The sequence below is a fragment of the Diadema setosum genome, chromosome 6 (genome assembly GCF_964275005.1).
Source record: "Diadema setosum chromosome 6, eeDiaSeto1, whole genome shotgun sequence".
Taxonomy (NCBI): Eukaryota; Metazoa; Echinodermata; class Echinoidea; order Diadematoida; family Diadematidae; genus Diadema; species Diadema setosum.
Window position 1 is genome coordinate 8,565,592 of NC_092690.1, and position 27,200 is coordinate 8,592,791.

A 27,200-nucleotide genomic window follows, 5' to 3' on the forward strand; every position below is an offset into this window, starting at 1 on the left:
GTGAGATGTCTTCCCAGAGAATCAGCCTGAAAAAAAGATGGGAAAACTAATAGGAAAAGATGTGGAAAGCTGGGGGGGGGGGGAGGGGGAGGGGTTATTGCAGGATGGATCAGATGGTTTAGAAACTTTGGCTAGGTGACTTTGTTGTAACTTGATCGTTAGGTAGGTTGCCTATCCTAAACACAGCTGCCCTGTTTGCAGGGCAAGGTTAGCTGCACATTATGATACAGGGTTACGAACTTTAACTGTGTAAAAAGGAGAAGCGACTTAGGTGTTACCAAGGAGGTACTAGGCGAGCTAGTACCTCCTTGGTGTTACAAGCATTGTAGAAGAAGCTTTTACAAGGTTAGTGGATTTGTATAGATTGTGCAGATCCATGTGGTAGGGTTATTAAACCTGTCATAATGTGAATGTACTCTTCTGCAAACTGCTTAATTTTCTAACAGAATTGTTTCTTTAGTATAAGGGAGAGAGTGAGTTACTGTAGGTTCTGCAACGTGTGTTATTGATTATGTACAGTATAACCGTCACTTGATGAGATGCAGTCAGTGAGTTTAGAAGCATGGATTGTGAAGTGTGGTGACCTTAAGTTGTGTATGTTGTGTCTCACAGTTTTTAGCTAATAGTAAACTTTAAGTTTACATCGAAAACTTAAGTCTCGATGATTAGCTTGTAGTTTAGCACCGTGTAGACGCACTCGAAAGTTAGCAATCTTAAAGTTTAGTCGATGATTAGTACCAGGAGACATCTTAGGATTTACGCTCTCTCCACGAACCACGGGGGGTCCCCACTCGTAGTTTCGCTCCGTGTGGACACAATAATCATCGAGCTTGTGATGACAAGAAACTAGATGACGGAGAGAAGAGAACTACCTGAAAGATAGTATTGTTTGTCGCATAGTGTCATCTTCAAAAGGCAATGTAACATCTGAATGAATTTGATTCAGTGGGAATAGTTACAACTCTACAAGTTGTATCCACTATATTTTATTTTGTCTTCATTAATGTCTTGAGAAGTGAAAGTGCATGAGTGGATTTTCTACACTGATTGGGAAAACTATACAAAGGAGTGTATACATGTAGGCCTAGGGGTATAGGGAGGGGGATTGGGGAGTGGAGGGGTAGAGGACTGGGTTAAATGAATTTTTTTTTTTTTTTTTTTTTGGGGGGGGGGGTTGTACAAAGGCTATTTTATGCAGAAGGAAAATAATACTTTGTGACACAAGACCTACCCACCCAAATGGCTCTGTGGCTTTTGCCTCTCACCTCACTGGCACGGTGTCTCTCTCTACTCACCTACCTCCTGGGATGAAGCATAGCTCTCACTGTCCGCTCCCATCAATGGGATGGCCCAGCCCTCACGGAGGTCATGTGGGGTCAAATCCAGTGCTGTGATAACTCCCCCTCAACCTAAATATGTGAGATGTCTTCCCAGAGAATCAGCCTGAAAAAAAGATGGGAAAACTAATAGGAAAAGATGTGGAAAGCTGGGGGGGGGGGGGGGGGAGGGGGAGGGGTTATTGCAGGATGGATCAGATGGTTTAGAAACTTTGGCTAGGTGACTTTGTTGTAACTTGATCGTTAGGTAGGTTGCCTATCCTAAACACAGCTGCCCTGTTTGCAGGGCAAGGTTAGCTGCACATTATGATACAGGGTTACGAACTTTAACTGTGTAAAAAGGAGAAGCGACTTAGGTGTTACCAAGGAGGTACTAGGCGAGCTAGTACCTCCTTGGTGTTACAAGCATTGTAGAAGAAGCTTTTACAAGGTTAGTGGATTTGTATAGATTGTGCAGATCCATGTGGTAGGGTTATTAAACCTGTCATAATGTGAATGTACTCTTCTGCAAACTGCTTAATTTTCTAACAGAATTGTTTCTTTAGTATAAGGGAGAGAGTGAGTTACTGTAGGTTCTGCAACGTGTGTTATTGATTATGTACAGTATAACCGTCACTTGATGAGATGCAGTCAGTGAGTTTAGAAGCATGGATTGTGAAGTGTGGTGACCTTAAGTTGTGTATGTTGTGTCTCACAGTTTTTAGCTAACATATGGTACTCTCTAAAAAAAAATTGAGTGAAAATATTCACTCTTAAAGGAGTGAATACAAAAAAGAGTGAATTTAGAGTGAAATTGGAGTGAATTTCGAGTGAAAATGTTCATTTTCACTCATTTTACAGTGACGTCAGGGATCACTCAAAAGTGATCCCTGACGTCACTGCAAAATGAGTGAAAATGAACATTTTCACTCGAAATTCACTCCAATTTCACTCTAAATTCACTCTTAAGTGATTCCTGACGTCACTGCAAAATGAGTGAAAATGAACATTTTCACTCGAAATTCACTCCAATTTCACTCTAAATTCACTCTTTTTTGTATTCACTCCTTCAAGAGTGAAAATTTTCACTTGATTTTTTTTAGAGAGTACTGTCCAAGTACAGTCATTGTAAGTATGGCTGCAAAACCTCCCCATGGCACCAAACCACCCCACGGCACAGAGCATACACTTTATCAGAGAGATTGCATGGGATTCGGCTAGTTAGTCCGGGTCTTGAAGTATTTTCAGCTGGAGATACAATTGTAATCAACATTTCATTATAGATATTGCATTTCAGTTGCACTATGCACTCATTGCAAAGATGTATTCTGTACAGTTTTTGTGTTTGTGTGTGTGTCTGTCTGTTTGTTTGTTTTTGTTTCAGTTTTTGTGGGTTTTATTTCTTCACTTGTTTAAAAGAAAAATAAATAGACAATGTCAAACATATCCACAAGTCATTAGAATATTAACAAGAGTTCTTATTACAAATGTTACATAATCATGTGAGTAATGACAATTTTTTAAAGTATACAGGTGGAGGAGACCATTATCAATGTTACAGCAAATCACTTGACTTGGACTGGATGGATCACTACCTCTGAATAATAATCTGAATATCAGAATACAATGTATGTACCTACACATTGATTATGCAGACAGAGAAAATTGTACAAACCTTGTATGTAATAAATTTCAAGCAAGCTTATCATGCTTATACCAATCATTTAAGGTTGTCACATACTACCAAAGCGGTACATCATTTTCTTCCCCACCACATGTTCTCGCCGTTCCTGTTCCTGTTTAACAATAACAGGAACATTTGCTGTCTGCAGTGTATTGCCGCAATGGTCTATACTGGTAGTTCACATCTCATCTGAGTCCAATACAGTGACATAAACATTGGCAAACTAATGCATGTTATGTGGTGGGGGAGGGCCGTAAGTATCCAGCTGATAGCAGAACACATTGCATACCTTACATAGCATGCAGGGTGTATAGGTCATGTGGGCAAGCGTGCCTCCAGTAATTATCTCCTGCGCAACTATCCTGTGAGACGGTCTGATTGTAGGTTAGTGTGCTTTGGATTCCATCTGATAGCTATCATTCATCTCATGGAAGTATATGGTTCACATTATGGAGACACTGTTTGCTGTATTAATGTAGATGAAAATATACAACTTCTCTTTCTAATTGAGAAATATATCAAAAACTGTCAAAATCTTTAGCCAGTATGACACGCTATTCACACAAGAGAGATCTGCAGTGCACATTACACAAACTTTTTTTTAGGTACAATGTAGTTTTCATGTGATGATATACACTTGTTTCATAAAGAAACCCAAAAGTTGTCTTCTCATTCAACTCTTAGAATTATGCTTGTTAGGGGAAAAATGCACATGGTTTTTTTTTTGTTTTGTTTTTTTGTTTTTCTAAATGAAAATCTCCTCACATAAATAGGCACATGGAATCATAGCAACCTGCAAAGAGGCTGGTCTCTGCAAAACATGTCTTGCATTAGGGTTTAAAAAGGGAACAGGAACTTGTGTCTGGTCTTGACAAAGTACACATCCTCCCAAATATTTGTTTTAGGAACAGGTCTCCTACCCTCCATGAGACCTGTTAATCTACGTACAATCCCTGAACTTCATCAAATATCGACCACCCATCCCTTCCGAGACCTCTAAATATTAGTTGACCTTTGTTTTTCAGAGGCCTTGTTTGATATCAAGTACTTTGGTATCTCTGGTTCACACACATGGTACTGGCTATTCAACTCATGAAGTAGTCAAACTTAAAAGAACAGGCATTTGCATACTTTAATTTGCATATTGCTACAGTGCATGAGAATAGGTAGTGTTAATTGAGACTGGTTAGGCAGATTATTACAGGCCTCGTACATACAGGGAAAAAAAGAATCAAAGTCACAGTAATATTGAGTGCTAAATACTGTATGGGCAAGTGAACAAGCATTGTTTTAGATATAGTAGTACCACATGAATTTACAATCTGATTTCATGGCACAGAAATACTGTCTCCACACTCTGCAACTTATAGGCCTACAATTTTGCTTGGAAGTACATTATAATCCTTTCATCATGAGGAATAATACAGAATTTGCTTGATCTGGATTGTACATACTGCGAGAGTGACATGAAAGCAAAATTTGGTATGTAATCCATTTTTTGTTTGATGACGAGAAGTACAAGTGTACCTACAAGTACATCACAGTCATAATATTAGAAAAGCACTCGCAGAGCGCAGACCTTCACCAAGAAACTTATATTTCCATACACGCATGCTGAAAATCACCCGTATTTCCCCATGATGATTGTCTCAGAGTCAAAGCGCTTGTGAGAAAAATCTCTGCTGCTCACAGTCGACTCCTGTAACTTTTAGGCACACATATGTATTCTCATGATTGACCTCAGCTTACTGCACACTGTGCCTCTAGCGTGCACTCAGTGCATGTATTTGTATGCACACCTCAAATATGCACAGTTTGAACTTCATCGTTTGATGCCTGCCCCATTTGCCAATGAAAACCTTTGTTTTAAAAGTCCTGGATCCAGAAAGTGGTCTGGATCACTACCAAATTTTAATCACCTGTTCCTTGCGTCATTGTCAACTTTTCTTGGAAGTTTAATCCAAATCTGTTTGCAACTGTTTGAACTATTTTGCAAACAGGCAGACAGACAGAAACAAACAAACAAACCAACAAACCAATACCAACGAAAACATACTAGCAATCTCCTTGGCTGAGTTAATAACAATTACTGCTGTACACTGGTGTGTCTTGTGCAACCTTGAAGAAAGTCTTGTGATGTTTCATCATGTTGATATACAGGTACTTTCAAGCATATATACATTTTCATAAGTTTTTTGATATAATATATATATATGCAAATATATATTTCTGCTTGTAATGAAACTATCAAACACTGTAATCCCTGTAAAGATGGTTACTTGTGATGCTTGGGTTACCAAGTACCGTATGGTAGGAGCCTGTAGAGTGTGATGCTCTGCATGAGAGCTCAGCCTTTGTTGTCCCTGCACCAGAAAAGAGCATTAGTGTCGGAAATCAAGCATAATGGCTACTTTTGTGTCTTCAGACCCGGGATCAGTCATTTTGCACTGGTTTTCTGTGCCAGTAGAAGTGAGTGTGTGCTGGGCTTGACAGATATATTGAGTATTTTATCAGCCAGTATTGTGCTTGTGCATGAAGCAGTCATGTAGTGATGGATCAGGCGAGGGATAAAAGCTAGAAAATAGGATCAAAGTAGGTTACAGAAATACAGATGATATATTGATGTATCACTGACACAGAGTGGCCTTTATGTAACCTCAGAAAGTTTAGGGACGATTGACATCAAGAGTTGGGATAAAGCAGAGTTCAGGGGTTTCCCTAGCGACTATTCAAATTATGTAATATGTTCAATGATTTTTTTTAATACGGAGGGAAAGCTTGATTGTCATTTGGAATCTTTTTGAATCGAACTACTGTAGTTGCTGCTACATTTGTATCTTTAGAAAGTTATGGCCTGCATTTGTATTAGTCACTTAATTAGTGAAAGAATGGAATTTGCCATGATTATATGCTTCATGCATACTGGGCACTAGAGAATTTAAAGAGATAGCATCTCAATACAGGGAAATTAGTGAGGATTCAAAAGCATAAAAACTATTAAAATATATGAAAGAATTGCTTCCACAAAATTATGACAGAGTTTGATACTTGCTAATGTTTTAGAACTCTACTAAAAACCTGTAGTGTGATGTTAAAACTTATAAACTACATTTTGATGCTTTTAGATAGTTGCACAATTTAGTTATTAAAAGAAAATTGAAATACCTTTCATTGCTCAATTATCATGGCTTATCTTACAAATTGTACCAAGGCAAATTTTTACCCTTCTTTAAAGGATGCAGACAGTACATGTATTTGGTGGATAAATGTATGCAATAGTCCTTCAGAGTGAAGGTTTGTTTGGTGTTGGGGGGGGGGGGGGGGGAGGGGAGTATTTGTCAACTGCTAACCACCTTTGTCCAGGTAGTACTTAACCGGGGATGTAACTTTTGTCCTCTTCTTTGATGGGAAACCTGTTTCCCTTGAGTAGACCCATGAATGACCCCCGGAGAAAAGCTGCCTTCCCCCATCTCCGTGAAGGGGTATTACATGTACATGCATAACCATCTGAGGTGCGACCGTGCGAGTGTTGTTTGTAGGGACTAAAGGCCCCTTTACCTGCTTACATCTGATCTCCTGTCTGCCTAGAAAATGCTGTTATGCATGATGTCCCCAACAAAAGCCACAACAAGGGTGCATGCTATTGTCCCATGGCTGACTCATTACTTTGATTGAAAGGTGGGCACTTTGTATAGCATCCTTCCTGCAGATGGATCAAGGAAAGAAGCTTTAAAGTTTTATGTAAAGTGTGGGGTTCTGTGTATTACTGGGCAGTAGATGTAACCAGGCAGTCAGATATTCCCAGTTGCACAAGAGAACCAGGGAAATGATCTTCACTGTCTACTGTATGCATACTATATAAATACATTGTAGTGGTTTGTGAATCACGTAGGATGACTTTTGCAAGCATTGAAGTTACATTTTGCAAGCAGCACAGCTACAGTACATGTATACCAGTACGTGTATTTGCTTAATATACATTTGACTTGTAGTCACATTCAATAGGGTCATTTTTATGATTTCTTTGACTTGATTACATGTGGTACATAGGCCTATATGCAACCAAGAGAAATATGGGCTACCCATGACACAGTATTTTTAATATATTCACTTTACCCACGTTTGCCCCCGTAGATATTGTGGATACCTTGAATCGCTTTAGACAAGGTTTTCCTTTTCCTGTTTTCCAGAATGATTTTAACATACTTATTTTGAAGGCAAAGTAAATAACAAGTAAGCATCTAAATGTAATTTTATGGTGGATATCGATTTATGGGAAGGAAATGCAACATCCCACCCATACCAACACACACACACTCACACACACACACACACACACAAAACAAAACAAAAAACATGACTTTCAAAGGCTTTTCCATGTCTGCCTCAAACATTGTGAAGTTTTCATCACTTGTCATCAATATGGAAAAAAAAAAGTGTAGTAAGACCCTTGAAAAGAGCTCCTATGGGCTCTCTGTGAAAAAAGATGCCATGTACCACACCAACCGTACAACCTCTTGGATATTCATTCATATTGAAACAGTAATAGCGTTGTTTGCGTGGTCAGGAAGTTTGAAAATGTTAATTGGGGCCCAGTAAGTGACCCCATGCTGAAGGGGCCTGAGGTGCAAGTAATGAGGGTAATTGAGAGGTGAATATTGCCCAGTAGCCCTCCCTGCCCATCACCCCTCCCTAGCTTCAGAGTGGAAGACGTTCCCTGTGGGATATTGTTGAATTAGTGTGCTGAAATGAAATGCAGTGAATCAGCTAGAGTGTAACACATGCCGTTTTATATGTATTACTTCATTCTTCGTGAGAAGTCACAATCTTGTTTGGGAAATCAGTGTATGACAAACAGCTGGAAGGCTTGGTAATGATTTGCTATGTAGTCCTTGTGTATGTTGTTTTGTTTGTCAATGTCTGCATTATATTAGGTGAAATTTGAAACTGGTCTGTAGTCATTTCGGGATGTAGCTATTAACATAAATCCTATTGTTTATTGTAGCTGTTGAAATTAGATGATCTCATTTACCCATCAGAGTTGTCCTTAGCTCTCCAGGAATTCATTTGCCCCTTAAAAGTATTGTGAGCACTCATTAGCTGTGGATTTTCATTTCAAGTTTCCATTCATTATACAGGCAGAGACCCATCATCTTTTTAATGATTATCTGAGAATTACATAGTTGTAAGATGACAATTTTTCTTTTTTTTTTGCCTGTGATTCTCTAATAAATGCCTCAGTATTTTTCATGTTTACTTGTTTGATCAGAGAACTACTGATATCTAACATGAAGTCGTTCTCTTTTTGTGTATTAACCATATTAAAGTTGGTGATGCTTTTGGCTTGTTTTATTTCAGCTGTAGGGAGCTACAGCCAGGTGATCCCAGCCAGTGCCTGTGAGGGGGACAGCTGTTATGCTGGTGACCTTCTGATTGGCCGCGAAGATAAACTGTATGCATCGTCTACATGTGGACTTGACGGTTACGAACCCTTCTACATCGTCAGCCACCTCGAGAACCGGAACCGCGAGATCTTCTACTGCGACTCGCGGGTACCCTGGCAGGCAGGCGTCAATGAGCGCAACCACGAAATCGAGCATGTGGTCACCTCGATGGAGAACTCCAACAAGAAGGAGAGGTGGTGGCAATCGCAGAATGGCCTGGAGCAGGTTTACATCCAGTTTGACCTGGAAGCCATCTTCCACTTCACCCATCTCATCATGACCTTCAAGTCATTCAGGCCGAAGGCCATGGTCATCGAGCGGTCATCCGACTTTGGCCGCACGTGGAAGCCGTACAGGTACTTTGCCTACGATTGCGAGGGCAGCTTTCCGGACATCTCCCGAGATCCAATCCGCAACATCAGCCAGGTGATCTGTGAAGACCGCTACTCGGCTGTTGAACCCTCCACTGGGGGAGAGGTAGGCTATTCTGGAGACAGCCTCGTCTGGGAGGCAATTGATTTTCTTTTGTGAAGAGGCAGCAGCTTTATTGCACCAGTGATTGTACCTATACATAGGCTGTGTAGCTTGACTGAATACCTACATTGTATGTTACAAGAAATGTATTCAAGTTAGGAAGGAAGGGAATCAGATCAATAGAAAGAAGTAGCTTGAAAGAGCACTTTACGTTTTAGCCTAGGGCAATGCAATTGGGAATAAGGGCACTTTCTGCTGGTGGAATACATCAAGTGATACATGCGACCATGCTCCACATAAACCCGCAAAAAGTTGCTAAGATTTTGAAGTTTTTGATGAATTCTGAAAGAGGAAATTCCTAGCTTTATGATGATATGTAACTTAAACTTGAATGTTCCTAACTCACTGAAATAAATGATGGATATCATGAATATAGAATGCTACTTCACAGAAAGGGAGCTTGAAGTTGAGGGTCCATTTAAGTGCACCCAGTCAGCCTGTACTGTGTGTGGAACTAACAGGGGATTTAGATCTCCATGACAACCATTGTGAAAGGATTATCAGATTAATCTTCACCTTGGTACACTTATTACCAACATTCTTTTCATGACTATGCCAAAGTATTTAAGTATCTAGTGACTTTTCTCTATAGTTTCTGTCGGTCTTCATGCTCATTTTTACATGTCCCAGTGGCGGAATATGGTGAACACAAACTTGTCAAAAATGGGTCTTCTGAAACTTTTAATTCTATACTTCGTAACAGTGATTTAAGAAAGCATGTAAAAGGCATACTTAATCATCTGATTTTATTCAAAATTGAATGGCCTACTGGAATATGACCCTGTGCATGTTTATCTCACTGTGAGTTGTTGTGAAGCAGGATTACATAGATCTGTTTACTGTGCTACAAAAATAGCAGGGGAGGATTTGACATTTTTTTTTTTTTTTTGGGGGGGGGGGGGGGGGTGAAGAGATGGAATGGGAGAGGGGGTATACTGCTGCCATAACTTCATATGGCATGTATCTCTGTCCGCACAGCCCTCATAACCTTTCTGTAACTTGTTTTAATATTTCATGTTGACTTTTCAATAGTCCTCATCATGACTTACCCTTCGAGAGGTGCGCTGCATTATGCATTTCTGCAGGTCTTGTTATTCTCATACCAGTCATGACTCCTCTGTAAGGCTTTTTGACTGCCAGTGTGAAAACAATTTGTTGTTTTCCACAGCAGTTTCTTGACTTGGCATCATTCTGTATTAATCTCTGGTCACCACCCCCAGGTCATCCTCAGTGTGCTCCCACCAAACATCGACATTCAGAACCCCTACAGCCCGGAGGTCCAGGACCTCATCAAGGTCACCAACCTGCGCATCAACTTCACCGAGCTCCACTTCCTTGGCGACCACCTGTTCGACGACGGGGAGGAGGTCTTCAACAAGTACTACTACGCCCTCTATGAGATGGTGGTTAGGGGCAGCTGCCATTGCTTCAACCATGCCTCTCGCTGCCTGCCTGCTGATGGGATGGAGACCAAGGAACAGATGGTAAGATTCTTTGATTGCAAGTAAGATTCTTGGTGGCACTCCTCAGTTGAACTCCTTTCCTGTCCTCTTGCATGGAATAACACTTAACTGCCTTCAAGTATATGAATAAACCAGTTTACTATGTATATGTATATATACATAGATGTGTTCAGATTTATGGATATTTCTCTTTCCATGAGGATGAAGTATTGAACTGTCAGTTTACCTGTATTGTCATATTGAATACATTTTGTTACATCTAATCTAATTTTCTGTTGGTAGTTATTATTTTGGGGGCATCTTCTTTACAGGGCAGCTTCTAGTAGTCAGGAGCAGAGGTTTTTTGTGATAAAGGTCATCATAAAGTTTAAAAAAGTACCCAACAGATTCATATTCTTACTATGCAGAATACTTTTCTCCTGCTGCTATGTCGCTGCTCTTTCTGTGTACATGGAGGAAGAATTTCTTGTTCTTGGAGTGAAACTGCCAGATGTATTTCAGTCATTTCCCAAGACTGCTCTGAGATTAAATCTTTAAAGTAAAAATTTGCAGTTGAAATGAGGTTAAAGCAAGTTGTTGCCCCCCGGTGTTTTTATGTGTTTTTTTTTTTCTTCTAAAGAGCTCAGCATTGCAGGAACCAAATCGGTCTATTCTTGCTGGGTGTTGGTCAGGGAATAGCAAGCAGCGGGCCATAAGGCCTCTACCCAGAGGGAAATACCCACTGAGAAACACATGGGAGAAACAGAAAGTAGCAGATGGGGAGAAAAGAGGTCAAAATATCGGCCATATGTTAACAGTTTCACATTATTAAAATTATGTGAATTATATCAGTTTTGTGTGTGCGTGCATGTGTGTGTGTGTGTTTGTGTGTGTGTGTGTATGCCTGTTTGTGTGTGTGTGTATGCTGGCACTGTAGTGACGCCCATTCAAAATAAGTGTTTATCATTCAGAAATATTGTTCAAATCCTCAGTTGATGATGCAGTTACACATATAATGCTTTGCAAAATAACCTGAAGGAAAAGTTGGAAAAAGTTGAATTTTCTTTGTCTATGGTGGGCCCCTGCAGCAGGTCATATCACTCTACAGTTATGCAGCATTTTGTATATATTTCTTGCTAACGATTGAAGGAACAACCTCAATAAGAATGTTTTATCGGGAATTACTCAAAGTCACACTTTGATACTTCAAAAATATCAGTGCTGCAAGCAGTGTGTGTACATCTAGTTGCAACAATTTTATTGAAGGGAATTTAAAAGCAGACTTATGAAACCATGAAAAGTGTAAAGTGCAAAGCCATGAGAATGGTGCAAAGGAAGAAGGGTACAGTTATTGAAACACCAATTTAAGGTGGGACTACACACATTCACTTGACCATCTGTTTGGGTAACAGACCTCACAAGATATGTGCAACACTGCAGGATGCACCCATGATATATTCAGAGGTACATGTATGTTTGAATTGATTGCGAAGTTCTGTTAAGGGTTAAAAGGGCTAAGTACTATGCAACTAAATTGCTCTCTTTGCTTGCTGAATCAGATGATAATGGTCTAAAACTTAAGAATCATCAGATGCAAGCTGTAATAAACAATCTTGTTGTTTTTGTTTTAATAATACTCAAAAGACTTTAGAGAGCCAATTACACTCACGAGTTGAGCCATGCATTGTAATGATGAAAGTTGTCACTTTGCTTCCTCTTGTATTATTCATTTGTAAGCTTATATGGGACTGAAGATTTGAGCTCATTAAGAGGATCACCTACACACGTAAGATCCCAAGTACCGGCAGATCCTTCTTGTGGGGATGGTGTAATTGCTTGGTGTAAATTACACATGGAGAAGGAATTCTGACCCTCCTACCATGTACACTGTATCTTCTTGGCTGTACCGATTTGATTGAGTGCATTTTCATTGCCCAATCAATCAAGAGCCCATCTCCCCTGACAAGGCACACAGTACACCGGAGAAGGTGCAGAGCCCGCAGTTATGCATTTAGAATGGGCGATGGGGCACAGGGCCTAAATACAGTATCACGTTTGGGATGGGGAGGTACATGGGGTTATCTGAGAGGTGCAATGACAGAACTAGCATGCAGTATGCATACAGGAATGAGATTTGATTAGTACACACAGTGTAGCATCAACACCTTATCTTTGCAAAGGCCTAAGAGACAGTTGAGTCCATGAGTGTTTGTTAAGTCATCAATGCAGTGACTATACAGATGCCTGAACGTTTTTCTCTGCTTTGCTGATAAGAGTTACTGATGCTTAGGTTTTTAAGTGTATTTTAGTGTCTGTTATCTTTTACTTAAAGGGAACCCAAACCCAAAGAGCAATGTGGATTGAGTGAAAGGAGCAACATTAGTAGAATACATCAGTGAAAGTTTGAGGAAAATCGGACGATCGATGCATAAGTTATGAATTTCTAAAGTTTTGGTGTTGGAACCGCTGGATGAGGAGACTACTAGAGGTTATGACGTATGAACGGACAACAATTTTAAGAAAATATTTAATTACGAAAATTCCACAAAAATTCACTTTTCTAGCATAATGAAGAGCACTTGACTAACCACTTTCAGAAAGCAGGGGGAATAGTTTTGCTACCCTTAACATACAATGTATGTCAGTTTCAAGTTGATAGAATGTGTAATTTTCATGAAAAATGAATTTTTGTGGAATTCCCTACATATTTTCTTAACATCCACATTTCTCTTTGGGTTTGGGTTCCCTTTAAAGTCTTTGCTGAAGAGATCATGATATTGCAGTGAGCAGTTTAGAATATTTCAATGATCAATACACTTGTATGTCTCTGACTCCAGAGACCTCACAAAGTATCTTTAAGTGAATCCCACACCATGTTCAAGTTGAATTTTGTATTATGGGATAAAGTGATAGAGAGTAGAAGAGGTTTTCCAAGTATCTGACCTTATGTCAAAATCAATTAGTTCTAAAATTTCACATTTTCATGAAATGGTGGTGGTGATTGCAACCACTGTACATGCTGGACGTAAGATGAGATGAAGATTAACAGACTTTTTTTTTTCTTTTTGGCACAAGAGATAATTCTATTTCTTTGCAGCGGATGTTTGTTGTATCTGAATAAGCAAGCAATAATGTCTTTTAGAATATGGGATAGTGTTGTAGTTTTGAGTTTATCAACCAAAAACTCATTTTCAGATGTTTTTGTGCAAAACCCAATGAAAGTTTGAAGTCATTTACATTATCACATTTAAGCTAATTTGTTTTATAGTATCAGTATCATTATTGGATAAGATAATGTCAAACTTGTGTCCTGTTCTGATAAAACTGTTGCCATTCTGCTTAAATGATTTCACTTTATTCAGGGATGCCAGTTTTCAGGCAAGAGCCCGAATTCGGGCCCTGGCAGTTTCAAAGTTCAGGCCTTTTCATGTACAAAGAGGCTTCATGTTGATGAATTTCAGACCCTGTTTTTTCATTCAAACTGCCATCCCTGTTTATTCATTCAAATTGAAGTGAACTTTGTGTGGAATCATACTTTTAACAATGTACTTAACCCAGTCAATTTTTTCCAGGTCAAATTAGTGTAACATGTATGAAATTATATTTTTTTACAGGTCTGAAATATGCAAAAAAAAAAAAGGATCATAATACATTTACAGAGCTGACAATAACTATAAATATTGACAGTGTTACCTTTTTGTATTTTAAGTCGAGGAAATGTTGACCATCTGCTGATGGTTTTCAGACAATAACAAAAAATGAATGTCAAGAAATGTTTTATGCAGACATCCAGGTTTTTGTGGCTCTGTGCCAATGTAGAGTTACTGGGTAGGATTCTCAGTGGATTTAGGGCATAGCGTGACATTATTGTGGAAATAGCCGAGGGATGTTTGGTGCATCATGCCTTGGAGAGAAACACCTGTCCTGAACTGTTCATACCCACCACAGCTTGCAGTCAGCCGGGGGTATTCTCATTGTCATTGCCCTTGTACCAACCAATAGTTGCAATGGAGCCGATGATTTCGTGCAGATTTGATTTAGTGCCTGATATGACATGACCCGATCGGGGAGTAGTGATGTATTGTTTCGTGCCCGCAGAGACCTAATGTATGTCTTCCTCTGAGGCTGACTGTATGATGTGAATCATAATGCAGAGATTAAACAGGACTTTCCCCTCAGGTATAACTGGGGTAACCAGAGACCCTAATCTCAACCTGTCCCCTCTTTACTACGTAGGCTCTTACCACCAACAGCTTTTCAAGGTCAAAGGTGTCAAGGGCTGTGTATCACTTTAGATGCTTGTACATTGAGCCCTCTGTCAAACTGTGACTCAAAATTTGTAATTATCACAAATCTTTAGGAAGTCTTAGTCTAGTGTATGTCCTCTGGGTATTTGATTTGATTTGAATTGATTTGATTTATTTCCGCGTTCAGTCAAACGCAAACTAAACACAAATTTCAGAAGCAGAAAGACAAAGAATAACAAGTGTGTTCACAGTGAAATAAAAGGATAACATTACACAAATAGATACACATAAGTAATTGCATTGAGCAGTGCATTTTGTACATACATGGAAACATAAGATAAAATATACAGTATTTTCAATAGATAACAGAGATAATTGAATGCAGGAGACCACCATTGTGAGCGATTGAGCTTGAAATGGATGGGGCCTTGTAATCGCTGGTACTTTGACAGGTTAATCTTTTCTCTTTGTAACATATCTTTATCTTTTTTTATCTCCTTTTGTTGTGTTTTTGATGGCTGTGCTGTATTTGTTCTTCATCTTTTTTTTTGTTCTGGAGATGATTGTGACCTTGGTATATGAAGATTACAGCACAAAATTGCATTTTAGAGTTAGTGACAATCGGGTCAGAAGGACATTGAAAGATCTTTGTATGTCCTTCTGACCTGATTGTCACAAACTCTAAAATACCAGTTTGTGCTGTAACCTGATCAATTTACATTTAGCATTAGATTAGTTGACAAAAGGTTAGAATATGTCCATATATAAATGTCTTTTGTGCGATATAGTAGCTGGTATTCAAATGCCACCACTCTATCATGAAATGGTGCACTGTGCATATTAAAGCTGACTGGAATAGCCTTTATTACATTTTTATTAAATCTTGCCCATTACACAATAAATTTCCCAAATGCAATGTATTAAAACCACTCCTAAATATTTGTGTACTAGTATAAGAAAATACCCTAACTCCTTCCGGTCAGATTAATTTTGTTTTTCTTCTAAATTTGTGTGTGTTTTATGTTTTGCCATTTCAAAAGTGTTTAAGGGATTGAAATGACATTAGTTTGACTTGCAATCACTGTGATGGCTCTGACGTGCTCCATTTGACGCAATTCTTTCCTCATCATCTGCAACTATTTCAGGTAAATGGCCAGTGTGAGTGTATCCACAACACTGAGGGGAAGAACTGTGAGAGGTGCAAACCCTTCTACAATGACCAGCCCTGGAGACCGGCTAGAGTCTTGGGTGAAAATAATGAGTGTAAACGTAAGTATCTCCAACTGTGCATGTGGCGTTTACGTAGAGTCCCCCTTTCTTTTCAGCCTGTGGATGATTTAGGGCAAATGTATTATGTATACTTATTCTGCTCTTTGGTGTTGGTCTTTTCTTTTTATGGAAAGGGGGATATACTGTAAATACTAGCTAAGTGGGGTAAGGTTCAGCAAAATCAGAGACAAAATATTAACCCATTGAGGACGAGTCCCGAGTATACTCGGGCAAGCGTCTACGGGAAATGTGTGTTGTAGCAAAATCAAACCGTCCTCAATGTGTTAAAGGAAGTCGTGAAATGTTAAAGTGTCACCAAAGTTTTCAGGAATAAAGATATATTGTTGTCACCTCAAATGCAAATCAGATGAAGTGATGTTGCCAGTGGCTCATAACCATCTCACTGGTATGTACAAAAAAGAAAAAGAAGAAGAAGAAGTGTTCTCGGTTACTGGTTTGGCAATGACAAAGACATTCAAAAGTATTAAAGTCATGACATTGTAGTTCTCCAATAATTTGAAGTGATGAAAGTAATTCCTTTTTAATTTCATGTAAAAAAAAAGATGTATGGAAGATTTGTGTATAGGTCAATGACTTGTGTGGTGATGACATCATTATCTCATCTAATTTGCATATGACATCATCATCTCATCTAATTTGCATATGACATCATTGTTTCATAGAAAATTGTAACTTCATAACTTCGGTTACACAAAGTTTAAATGAAATATCTTCTGTTTTGTTATTTGGGTGTTGGAGCTCAATCAATAAACATCAACTTTTAACACACAGTGATATTTGATTTAAAAAGCTGAGCTACATGTACTTAGTGAGATGGAAACTTGACCTGCTCCTAAAAAGGAGAAAATAATAATAAAAAAAAAAAATGGCTGACTTGACAAATATTAGGAGTGTATATTTGCATTCCTATTTGATTGACCTGGACTAACACAAGCATGCAGAATTTGTGACTTATGTTTACCAGGTAATAAAACTCAACTTTTAAGAGCTTCAGAATTTTTGACAATAGACTTTTGATATTCGTATGAAGCCGTAGTAAAAAAAAAAAAGACAGCAGTTATCAGTATAAAGACAACGGTTATCAGTACATTGTAATAGGTCATGTTTGTGATACAGATGATGATATAGAAATGACTGCGATAACAGTGGTAGTATCCTTGGCATTTTTTTTTTTTTCATATTAAATGCACATCATGTCAAGATGTTGTGCTTCCTGAGGGTGTAGGTTCACTTTTGTCAATTTATTTTGCAAATTGCAGCAGTGCAGCTTTTGATGGCTAATTCTGCACTCAGTAGAGACACCAAGGCTGGCATCCAATGTTGGTATTTTCCCATTCTGAGCCAGCTATACCAGACTTATTGTACCACATTACTCCAGTCAATGACATGTAGAACTCTTTTAGTGCTACATCCTATCTTAAAGTCAGACTTGCCTGATGAGAGTCTCCGATAACTTTTTCTTGTAAAGACTGCATCTATCTGATGCTGGATGGGATGAACTGTGTCTAATTTTGCTATGACTAGATGGCTTTATTTTAGAAGACATGAATGTGTCATAACTTGACAGATGTAGAATTATAACATTTTAGCCTGGTGAAATGGGAAAACATGTAGCGCAGGCATGTCTACTATACAGCAACCATCAGAACACTTTGCAATGTGATTGCCAGTAGAAGTTCACAAAAGCTTTGCTATTGCATGGATGAGGAGCTGTGCAATTTGTATGAAACTAAGACAAGGATGGGGGAAGTACTATAATAGGTGTAGATAAAAATGGCACACTTTTGATCTTTAATACTCAAAAAGAATACATCAGGTAATACTGAAGATGATATGGTTCATAGCTGAATAATGCACTTTTTTTTCAGATGGTTTGGAGATGATATCATAAATCAGTTTTCAAATTTGTGTTTGTTTTTGAAGTTAGGTTTCAGATTTTGCTCAATTTCCAACTGGCTGTACTTACAAAATATTTGTATGCATGTAAACGATTGAGTGAAATAGACAGAAAGCCTTGTCTGTCCCTCAACCTGTACCTTCCTCTTTTTTTTTCTCCTTCATACAGTATGTGTCATCTCCCTGTTAATTAAGCCATCGCTATGGAAACTAAATGTGCCATGTGTTAGTGTGATTGGGGATTGCAATATCTGGTAGGCAAAGGGTTAAGTTCAGTTCAGTGTAAATTGTGATCCTTGTGAGTGTGTTGGAAGATGTGTTGCTTGTCCTCTCCAACAATCCCCAACTCTTTCTATTCCTGTGTATGATCACATATATATTTTTCAAATACAGTCACAGTATGTTCAGGTTGCAGCTCCGAAAGAGGTATGAGTACATTTGCAGTAAGGCCGGCTGCTGAATTCATGTGTTATTTTAGTATTAAGTATGTTGTTGTTGTTTGTGTAATTCAGGGAATAATTTTCCTTCTCGAAATTGAATAGCAATTTTTGTCGATGGACATACATTTTCAACAAAATGGTATACAAGTCTGTGTAATGAAACTGCTATGCAAATTACATTTTGTATAGCAGTCATACCAAAATGCATAGCAAATTACTATGCGATACCAGGAAAATCATTCCCTGTAATCACAAAAACATATGGGACTCAATGCCTGTCTTTGATGTCACTTGCCTCAATCACTGTGCAGAGTGTAATTGTAACGACCACGCCTCGCGGTGCCACTTTGACGCGGCAGTGTATGAGCTGACGAATGGGGCCAGTGGTGGGGTGTGTGATGACTGTACGCATAACACCATGGGCCGCAACTGTGAGCAGTGCAAGCCGTTCTTTTACATGCACCCCGACCGCGACATCAGGGACCCCAACATCTGTGTCCGTAAGTCATTGAGTGGTTTTCCACTTGAGTTTTCTCATCCCCTAACATGCTCCATGTGGGATGAAATACTTGCCAAAGACTTGATGAAGGGTTTTATTGCACTTAAAAAAAAAAAAAGATGATATAAAATCATGTGTCATTACATTATTATTTCTTCTCATTTTGTTTTTGCCTTTTTTCTTTTCTTTTGCAAATGTTTGTTTAAGAATTCTCAGTTTGTGCATTGCTTTCTGCTTCAAGTTCATTACCATTGCACTGTGAATCAAAAGATCAACAACATTAAAGGCATAATTTACCTTTTGCAGATGAAACAAAAACCCAGCTTTAGTGCTTCAAAATAGTTCTTAAATGTGCATTAGGGATAGAAACAACCAATGTAAAAATTTGAAGCAGTATAGTCAATGTTTAATAAGTATTGTTAAATATACGAAATGTGAACAATAGTTGTAATAAAAATTGTTTCTAGACTAAACCGTCTACAGTTATGGTTTAATGAGAAACACAGGGATATCTCCCTATATTTTAGGTTTTATTGCAAAATGTTTATATGATCAGATGTTTTGTGATACAACTGACATACATACATGTATATGCATCAAATGTGAGAACTTGAAAATTTTTAAAATCACTGTTCCCAAAGGTAAACTGTACCTTTAATTGTTCTTCCTTTTCTCTCTGCTATGCTGTTACGAGTTTACAAACTGAATGTCGACAAATCACAGATCTTTTTCTAGTGTTATTTAAAAAGAAAAAAATAAAAGTATTACAGGCCTCTTTCACAGGTAATGCTTGAAATTAAAGCAACTGTTTACCATTAGGAGCAGTGATTTAAAAAATGTTCAAGTGGTCATATCTTGATACATATGTGTAGGTCAGTTGTTTCAGAAAACATCCTACCATAAACAAATTTTGCAATAAAGCCTAGAATATAAGGAGGTATCACTATTATTGTCAATAAAACATAACTGTAGATGGCTTATTCTAAAAACAATTCCAATATAACTATTGTTCAGTATTTAACGATACTTAACATGAATTATTTTTACATTGGTTGTTTCTATACCTACGTCACATTTTAGAACTATTTTGAAGCACTTGAGCTGGGCTTTTGTTTTTCATCTGTAGATGGTAGTGTTTTTGCAAAAGAAAAAGGAAAATCTGAACCCAACTGTAAAAGAGAGAAAAGAACTCAATTTTCAGGTGCTTGCATTTTACCTCAAACATGTTTTTGGTGTTTGAACATCATGATTGTTTTTCACCATTACCTGATCATGAATCAAGAGGGTGCAATGTAAGGACTCTGGTGAAAGTTGATTAATTCTGTTTGTTTCACATCCCAACCCTTGAAGAGCATATTTGTATTACAGCATTTTATTCGTTGCTTTGCTGCTCTTATTTGCGGTTTGGTTCCACCCAAGCTGCATGTGCAGTTCAGTTGTAATTATGATATGAAGTTGGAAACCATTTTTCTTCCTATGTGTGAATCCGAATGCATGGCATTGCATAAATGAATACTTTAGTCAGTTAGGAGATACAAATTTCAAGCTGATCTGTAACCTAGTTTGTATTTACATTGTCCTGATTTGTTTAATGTGTTTTCATTGGCGAGTGGGATAAATTTTTATTTATTGTTGCAGTCATAATGCAATCATCAATCTGAAAAACAAATTAATATGATAGATACAATACATTGTACATGTCACCAACATTGAGAGTACCGGTGAATATGTGTTTAATTGTAATGTACACGGAGTTGAATAGTTACCAGACAAGGGACAGACAACTGTGTAAATTAGCTGAAACATGCTTGTCTGCCAAAGAAAATTATCTCTTTTATGGTCAATAGTCCATGGTCCTATCTTGCTTGTGATAGCTAATCAGCTGGAGTCAATATTGTCTGTATTGCAGATGTCACAGGAAGAATTGTTTTCAGTTGTAATTAGATAAAGGCTGATGACATTTAGGTTTAGTTAATGTCAGCACAAGGCCAGAAGGTCATACTGACGGGTGCGATTCAAAGATTTCACCGTCTCATTCACATGAGCCTTGGATGAACTGTTTCTACTCTGTCTTCCATAAAGTGCCTGCTGAACAGCTTTTGTCGGGGGGGGGGGGGGGGGAGATGTAAAACAAACCAAAAGTGATAATTAATCCAGGGAACTAAATGTTCAAGTACAGAGAAGGAGATATCATGTGTGGCATGCATTTAAAAAGCAGTTTGCTATGATAGCAATGTGAGATCAGTTCAGCTTGGTGGTAGCAACAAGTGCAATGAAAGTTGCAAGTTTGTCAGCCTTTACTGTGGTAGCTACAATTATCACAATAACAATAACAGCACATCTTTTCATCAAACGGGAATCAGGTTGACGTAGAAATTTTACATTAAGGCTTAAAGGTGGAAGAGATCCCTTTTGCAAATGTCACAAAATGTTGCATGGTTGAAGAATAGTGTCTCCCAATATCTTGTATGAAATCTTACAGTAGTATGCCTCACAGTTCAACAACATAAAATGATAATGTAGCCCCATGTTTCTTGAGAATGCATTGCCCTTTGCGCATAGAGAATAACTCAGAATAACTTAGTGAATAAATTCATCGGAAACTTAAAGTATTGTTTCCCTCTCCATCATAAAGAAATTTCCAGTTTCATAATTGTGCGGAAAGATCTGAATTTCTACATTATATCAGCTTATGAAAGGAGTCTGATTTTCAGGGATGCAAAAGAGACGCACAAACACTAAAATGGAAGTATTTGAAAATTATGTATTGTAGGACAGTGCTGTGTCAGATGTGATGCATTGATGCATCTGTTGAAGGTATAGTCAATTGCATGTGTTGAAGCAGAGTGAGTGTGTTCATTAATCATATGAGTGGCCTTCACCAAGCTCCCTTTACTCCCTGTCCTCTCTCCCCCATCCTCCTACCCTCATCTCCCAGCATGCAACTGTGACCCCTCGGGTTCGGAGAATGGCGGGGAGTGTGCCAGCCACACGGTGGACGATGTGGTGGCTGGTATGTGTCTGTGCAAGCGCTATGTGACGGGGCAGCGCTGCGACGTTTGCCAGGATGGCTACTGGAACCTGAGGGAGGACAACCCAGAGGGCTGCATAGGTAATATTGCGCTCCTGCCTGCCAGACAAAATTGTACTTCTTTGCAGAGAACTTTTCTGCACCCCACTTAAAAAAAAAAGATTAGCTTGTTACATACTGCTGGATGAGATGTTTTTGTACCGGCATGCATTTCAAATGCGTCTGAAGTTTGCAATCAAATTTTCTTTGTTAGGTTTGGCAAAAGGTGATTTGATGATTTGACTGCTTGCTTTTTGAGATGAATGATAATATGTTGTCTCTTCATCCATTTACAAGAGCATTGTCTTTGGATCTACATATCGATATGTAATATGTACATAAACACACACATTATACCCTATACATGTACGTGAATGGTTGAATCAGTAATGTGGCACTCTGCCGAGTTAAATGAATAACAATATGTTACATGTACCATGAATGCATCTTAATAATTCTTACTAATATACTTCTCTCCTGAGTTGTCAAACAGCTTTCAGTAAATTCCAGACCTGAAGGAAAGTCAATGTTCAAGCAGTAACAAGTGAAAGACCCTCACCACTGCAAGCCATTTAGGATCACGTCCACTTTTTTTTTCTGGAAGAGTTGCGATTTCTCTCAGTTTTGAGCTGTCATAAATGAGAACAAATGCGTGTTGGAGACCAGACATTATTCCAAAGTTAAACAAGATTCTGCTTTTGAGCTGTCAGTAGTGTTTAAAACTATGTCTAAAGAGGTGATGAGATTACATAACTAAATAACATTCTTTCGACAAGAGGATTGTATCACATGCTAAATCATTGAAAATCAATGAAAACTTGATGACATTATGGGAATATGACTTGCCACTACTTGAATATCTTGATAAAGTTCATATGACTTTCATAGTCTGTTTAAAAGGTTTGAAAGAGCACTGACGCATTTATTTCCATCAGAGATATCTTTTTTATTCTTTTGGACATAGCAGTGGTAGTCATTCAGTCAAGTTTTGTATCATTTTTCTCTGTTTCCTGTCTTCCCTTGAACCATCCAGAATGTGCTTGCAACTTACTCGGATCAGAGAACAACATGGGATGTGACAAGACGACGGGCAACTGCAGGTGCAAGCGATATGTCACCGGCCAAAACTGCGACCGCTGCTATGTGAGTCAATTGTGCTCTTTGGTCATATTCGTTATTTAGACAGGGATGGGTTCAAAGCACATACACTGTCATGCACCTTCTTAATCAGGCCCTAGTATGCCATCCCATGTACAGTGATTGACACATGCTGGGATATGTCCATACTGTTACTCGCATTTCATTTTGTGTCGAGGAATTATGTTGGGACATGGCTATCAGATGTAAGGTCACACATAAGATTTCAGTTTTCAAATATGAGATTTTAGAGGGATTCTGTTGGGACCATGCTATTAGAATAAGGTCAGATATTGAATATGGGTAATAGAACAGGGCTATTGGGTATGCACATTGAGTCAAGGAAAAGGGTTGCAGTGGTGTTTTAGTGGTACAAATGTATCTGCAGGTATTTTGTGATTGGAATCGAACATATTTGATAAAGTGATTGGTGTTTTGAGTTCATTCCTTTTCAGCACTGGTTTGTAGATGGTATGTAGCGCCTTTTTGAGTAGTTTTGAGTAGTTTTCATATAATCTCTCAAATGACACTCATTTTAAAATAAAAAAGATTAAAAAACAACCAATAGGATTATATCTTGATGTTCAATATGTCTGGAATAATGGAAAGTGATGAGATAGATACAATTTGTAGCCTACAGAGAATAAACATTTCAGGATAGAGTTCATGTGTGTTGCATATGGTGGTGATGGAAGCAGTGGTAGAGGTGCAGTGGAGGAGGGGGAGGGAATGGAGCAGAGGGGTCATGATAGGGGAATATTATCAGTAGAGGTGATGCAGTAGTAGTATTACCCCAGAGCAATAAACCCTGAGGTGTCAAGTTCATAGATGAGGCATAGACTGACTGGACTTCAAGGGGCTTTATTGTCACCAACATTTGATTCAATACACTTTTGGTTTGTATGAGATGTACGTTCAAGCATCTTGAATTGGACTCTAAATACATTTCAAAAATTGTCATTATACAAGAGTTTAATTTTTCTGATGAATCAGTTACTTGTTGTATTGTTGATTGTGCCTTTCATCATTTTGTTAGTAATTCTAAGAGCAGTAATAGTGAGGCAATTAAGTGCGTACACTGTAATTTAATCAGGTGACGAAGTTTATACCTGGTGTGGTTGAGTTGAGCTTGATAACATTGACAACAACTACAGTGCTGAATTCTTACTTAAGTAACTGATCACTGCTGTTTTTGTCTCCAGATACAATGAGCTTAAATATGCATAGATAATCCTTGTGCAAATTAACATCTGAAAGTAAACTGTCTAGACAATTGGCCAGCAGTGCCAGCGCATTTATCTGTTGCTGTCTAGATTAAGAGGGAATGGTCTTGTTTTACAAATCCATCGGCAGCAGTGGCAATGCCCACATCCAGTGCACAGACAAGGTACTTTATCCTACTTATTTGATCCTCAGAGGGGTCTTAAAACTGTCATTCTCATGGCTTTCTTAACAAACAAACAAACAAATAAAAAAAAAGAAGGGAACAAACATAATACCGTTGCCAAAGATGCAATGAAGAATTAATATCAACAAAGGAAATCAAGAATTTGGCACAAGATCTGGGCAAGGAATTGGCAGGTCAATTATGTGAGGAGAGAAGATACCTGTATCTTGCAGCCTTTCACCTATTTTGCTGAAAGTTGTGCAATTTTGTCCTCCATTTTGACCCCTAACAGGAGGGCTACTTCGGTCTCAGCCAGGACGTTTACGGCTGCCAGCAGTGTGACTGCGATCCCGGCGGTTCCTACAACAACTCGTGCAACCAGGTCTCAGGCCAGTGCCCGTGCCGGCGTAACATCGGAGAGCGTCAGTGTAAGCGGGTCAACTCCGGCTACTACTATGTCAACATGGACTACTACACCTATGAGGCAGAGTATGCACAAGCCGTTGGGGAACTATCGGTGAGTGACTCCACCACAGGTGTCTTGCTCTAGCAGGGAAGTGTGCATTTCAGTGCTGTACTGACACTAGAACTGCATCTGTCTTTAGTGTGTATAAAGGTGAAGATTTCTTTCCTTGCCCTGAGGGTAGGCTAAATTGCATAGCAATAGCCATGTATAAGTGTATGCACTTTTACTGCCCATATACCATGTCAGTGTCCTTGCAATTGAGATGAGCTGACTACAAGGAGTTGCACTTACAGTCTTGACAAAGTCTTGACAGTGCAGTTTATTGTTTGCAGAACTTGCTCTTGTGACATCAAGCATGACATTTATATATTTCAGTTCTGCAATGTGGAAGTCAAGTACGTAGATCATTCACCAACTGGTGTATGATGTACGATGTTCTATGTCAAGTGAAGTATGTTCATAAACTTTTTCACAATTTTGCAGTCTTCTTGAAATGATACTGGAAGATCTGAACTAGGCCTGGTAGGACTCGTTAATTCTGTATCTGGTATATTGGAATCTTGAGTAATTCAAGTGAGCCATGAATGATACGCAAGTGACATGGGTTGAGAAATTGCTGTGTAATTTGGGTGCACCCCTTCCTCTCTTGTCGTGCACACACAGCTTGTGGACTACTACCCCAGAATGCGAGATGATGACTACATCGGGTGGACTGGTCCAGGCTTTATGAGGATCCACGAGGGTGGGCAAATACTTTTCACAGTCGGCAATCTACCCATGTCTGGAGACTATGATATCATTCTCAGATATGAGCCACTGGTGAGTTGTCCTTTCTTACGCACTTTGATTGTCATTGTTGTTGTTGTTGTTGTTGTTGTTGTTGTTGTTGTTTACTTCTCTCTGAAGAGGAGATCAGGGATATTTACTCTCTTGTTATGTACCTGCATGTCAAGAAATTTTGGGTTGTAGAAATGTGGATAAATAAAGATCTGTTGGATGGAAGTAATATTACACCTATGTGAAGCATGATCACTTTTGCTATCTGATCAACTTTCCACATTGATTTATAATAAAAATAACTTTTATTATTCTTCCTGTTATGTATATTTTAATTCCGTGATAGACTTCAGATTGTGAACATGACATATTTCCATTTTCCAGTTATTCCTGCTGTATGTTGTGTCCATATTTTTTGTGGAATGTCCCCATTTTTCTGTACATATCATTTGTAAAGTTATTCTTCATGTTTTTCTTCTCTCTTGATGTACCCTGTCCACAATCGATGCCTCATTTTACATTCTTTATTGATTGAGTATGATATATTAAACTTGATGGATTGGTAATAGTTAGGTATTTGCTCTGCTAATGTTCATGGTAGTACATTTTGGATTCACAATTTTAATATCTGTGCATTTGTAAATTGTATCTGACACTTCAAAATTGAAAGAAAACAAACTGTAAAAACTGGTTGAATCCAAGTTCCATTTGTTTGCTTGGACATTGTAGCTCCCGGGAGCATGGGAGGATGTGCGAGTCACCATCAATCGTCCTGGGGAAATTCCGAACTGGAGTATCTGTGGCAACACCATCCCAATGGATGACATACTGGTTACCACAATTCCCTCGGAGAGGAGGTTGGTACCCTTCATGAATATCTTTTCATATCTCTTCATGTTTTCATAAGAAAATTGAATCACATACCAAGATAACATTGCAGGTATCAGAGAAAAACAGTGTGTTTGACAAGATATTCAAGTCATGATCATGTGGTGAGTGTAATACCAAAAACAGTATATCACTGAAAAAATGGGAAATGATTGTGAAGACACATCACAGTTATGTGTATGGCACATTTCTCTCAAGTTCACAAAGATTTCAGCATTTGAAACTTCAACCTCCCCAATTCCTGTGCCCACATACCCACCCTGCGAGGTACTATTCATTCTTTCTGCCAGAAAATAATTGGAAAATCCATAGTTTAAAAGATGGATGTTCAGAAATGATCCTCTTTACAGTATATCTAGTGTCACTGTTAAATACATTGTATCTACAATGTCATGTGTAATTGACAAATATTCGCTGGCTATCAGTTGGTTACTGTTATGAGACAGCAGACCAACTACAGATGTTAGAACTTTTTGTTCTGTCTCCTCTAAAGGATGTTTAGTGCCATCCAGTGGGTGTATGTTGTGGTTAAATGCATCCTCATTTAGCAGTAATTTGTGGAAGGAGGAAGTGAGTAATGCCAGACAGATAAACACAATTCCTGATTGTGTCTGATCCCTTGTGCAATTGTGCAGATGTACATTTTGTTTGTCACATATATACGAGGTTTGAAATGATGTGAT

At 38.5% G+C, this 27,200-nt stretch overlaps 1 protein-coding gene across 1 annotated transcript in view; it reads left to right on the forward strand.

Moving 5' to 3' along the window:
* LOC140229420 (laminin subunit beta-1-like) overlaps nt 1–27,200 on the forward strand; it is a 78,808-nt gene that overhangs the window by 17,209 nt on the left and 34,399 nt on the right. The window contains exons 3-11 of the mRNA XM_072309672.1: nt 8,359–8,921; nt 10,199–10,462; nt 15,813–15,936; nt 18,605–18,793; nt 21,731–21,904; nt 22,896–23,005; nt 24,679–24,903; nt 25,516–25,671; nt 26,359–26,486. Coding sequence (XP_072165773.1) covers nt 8,359–8,921; nt 10,199–10,462; nt 15,813–15,936; nt 18,605–18,793; nt 21,731–21,904; nt 22,896–23,005; nt 24,679–24,903; nt 25,516–25,671; nt 26,359–26,486 — 1,933 coding nt within the window. The remainder of the gene's footprint in view (nt 1–8,358; nt 8,922–10,198; nt 10,463–15,812; nt 15,937–18,604; nt 18,794–21,730; nt 21,905–22,895; nt 23,006–24,678; nt 24,904–25,515; nt 25,672–26,358; nt 26,487–27,200) is intronic.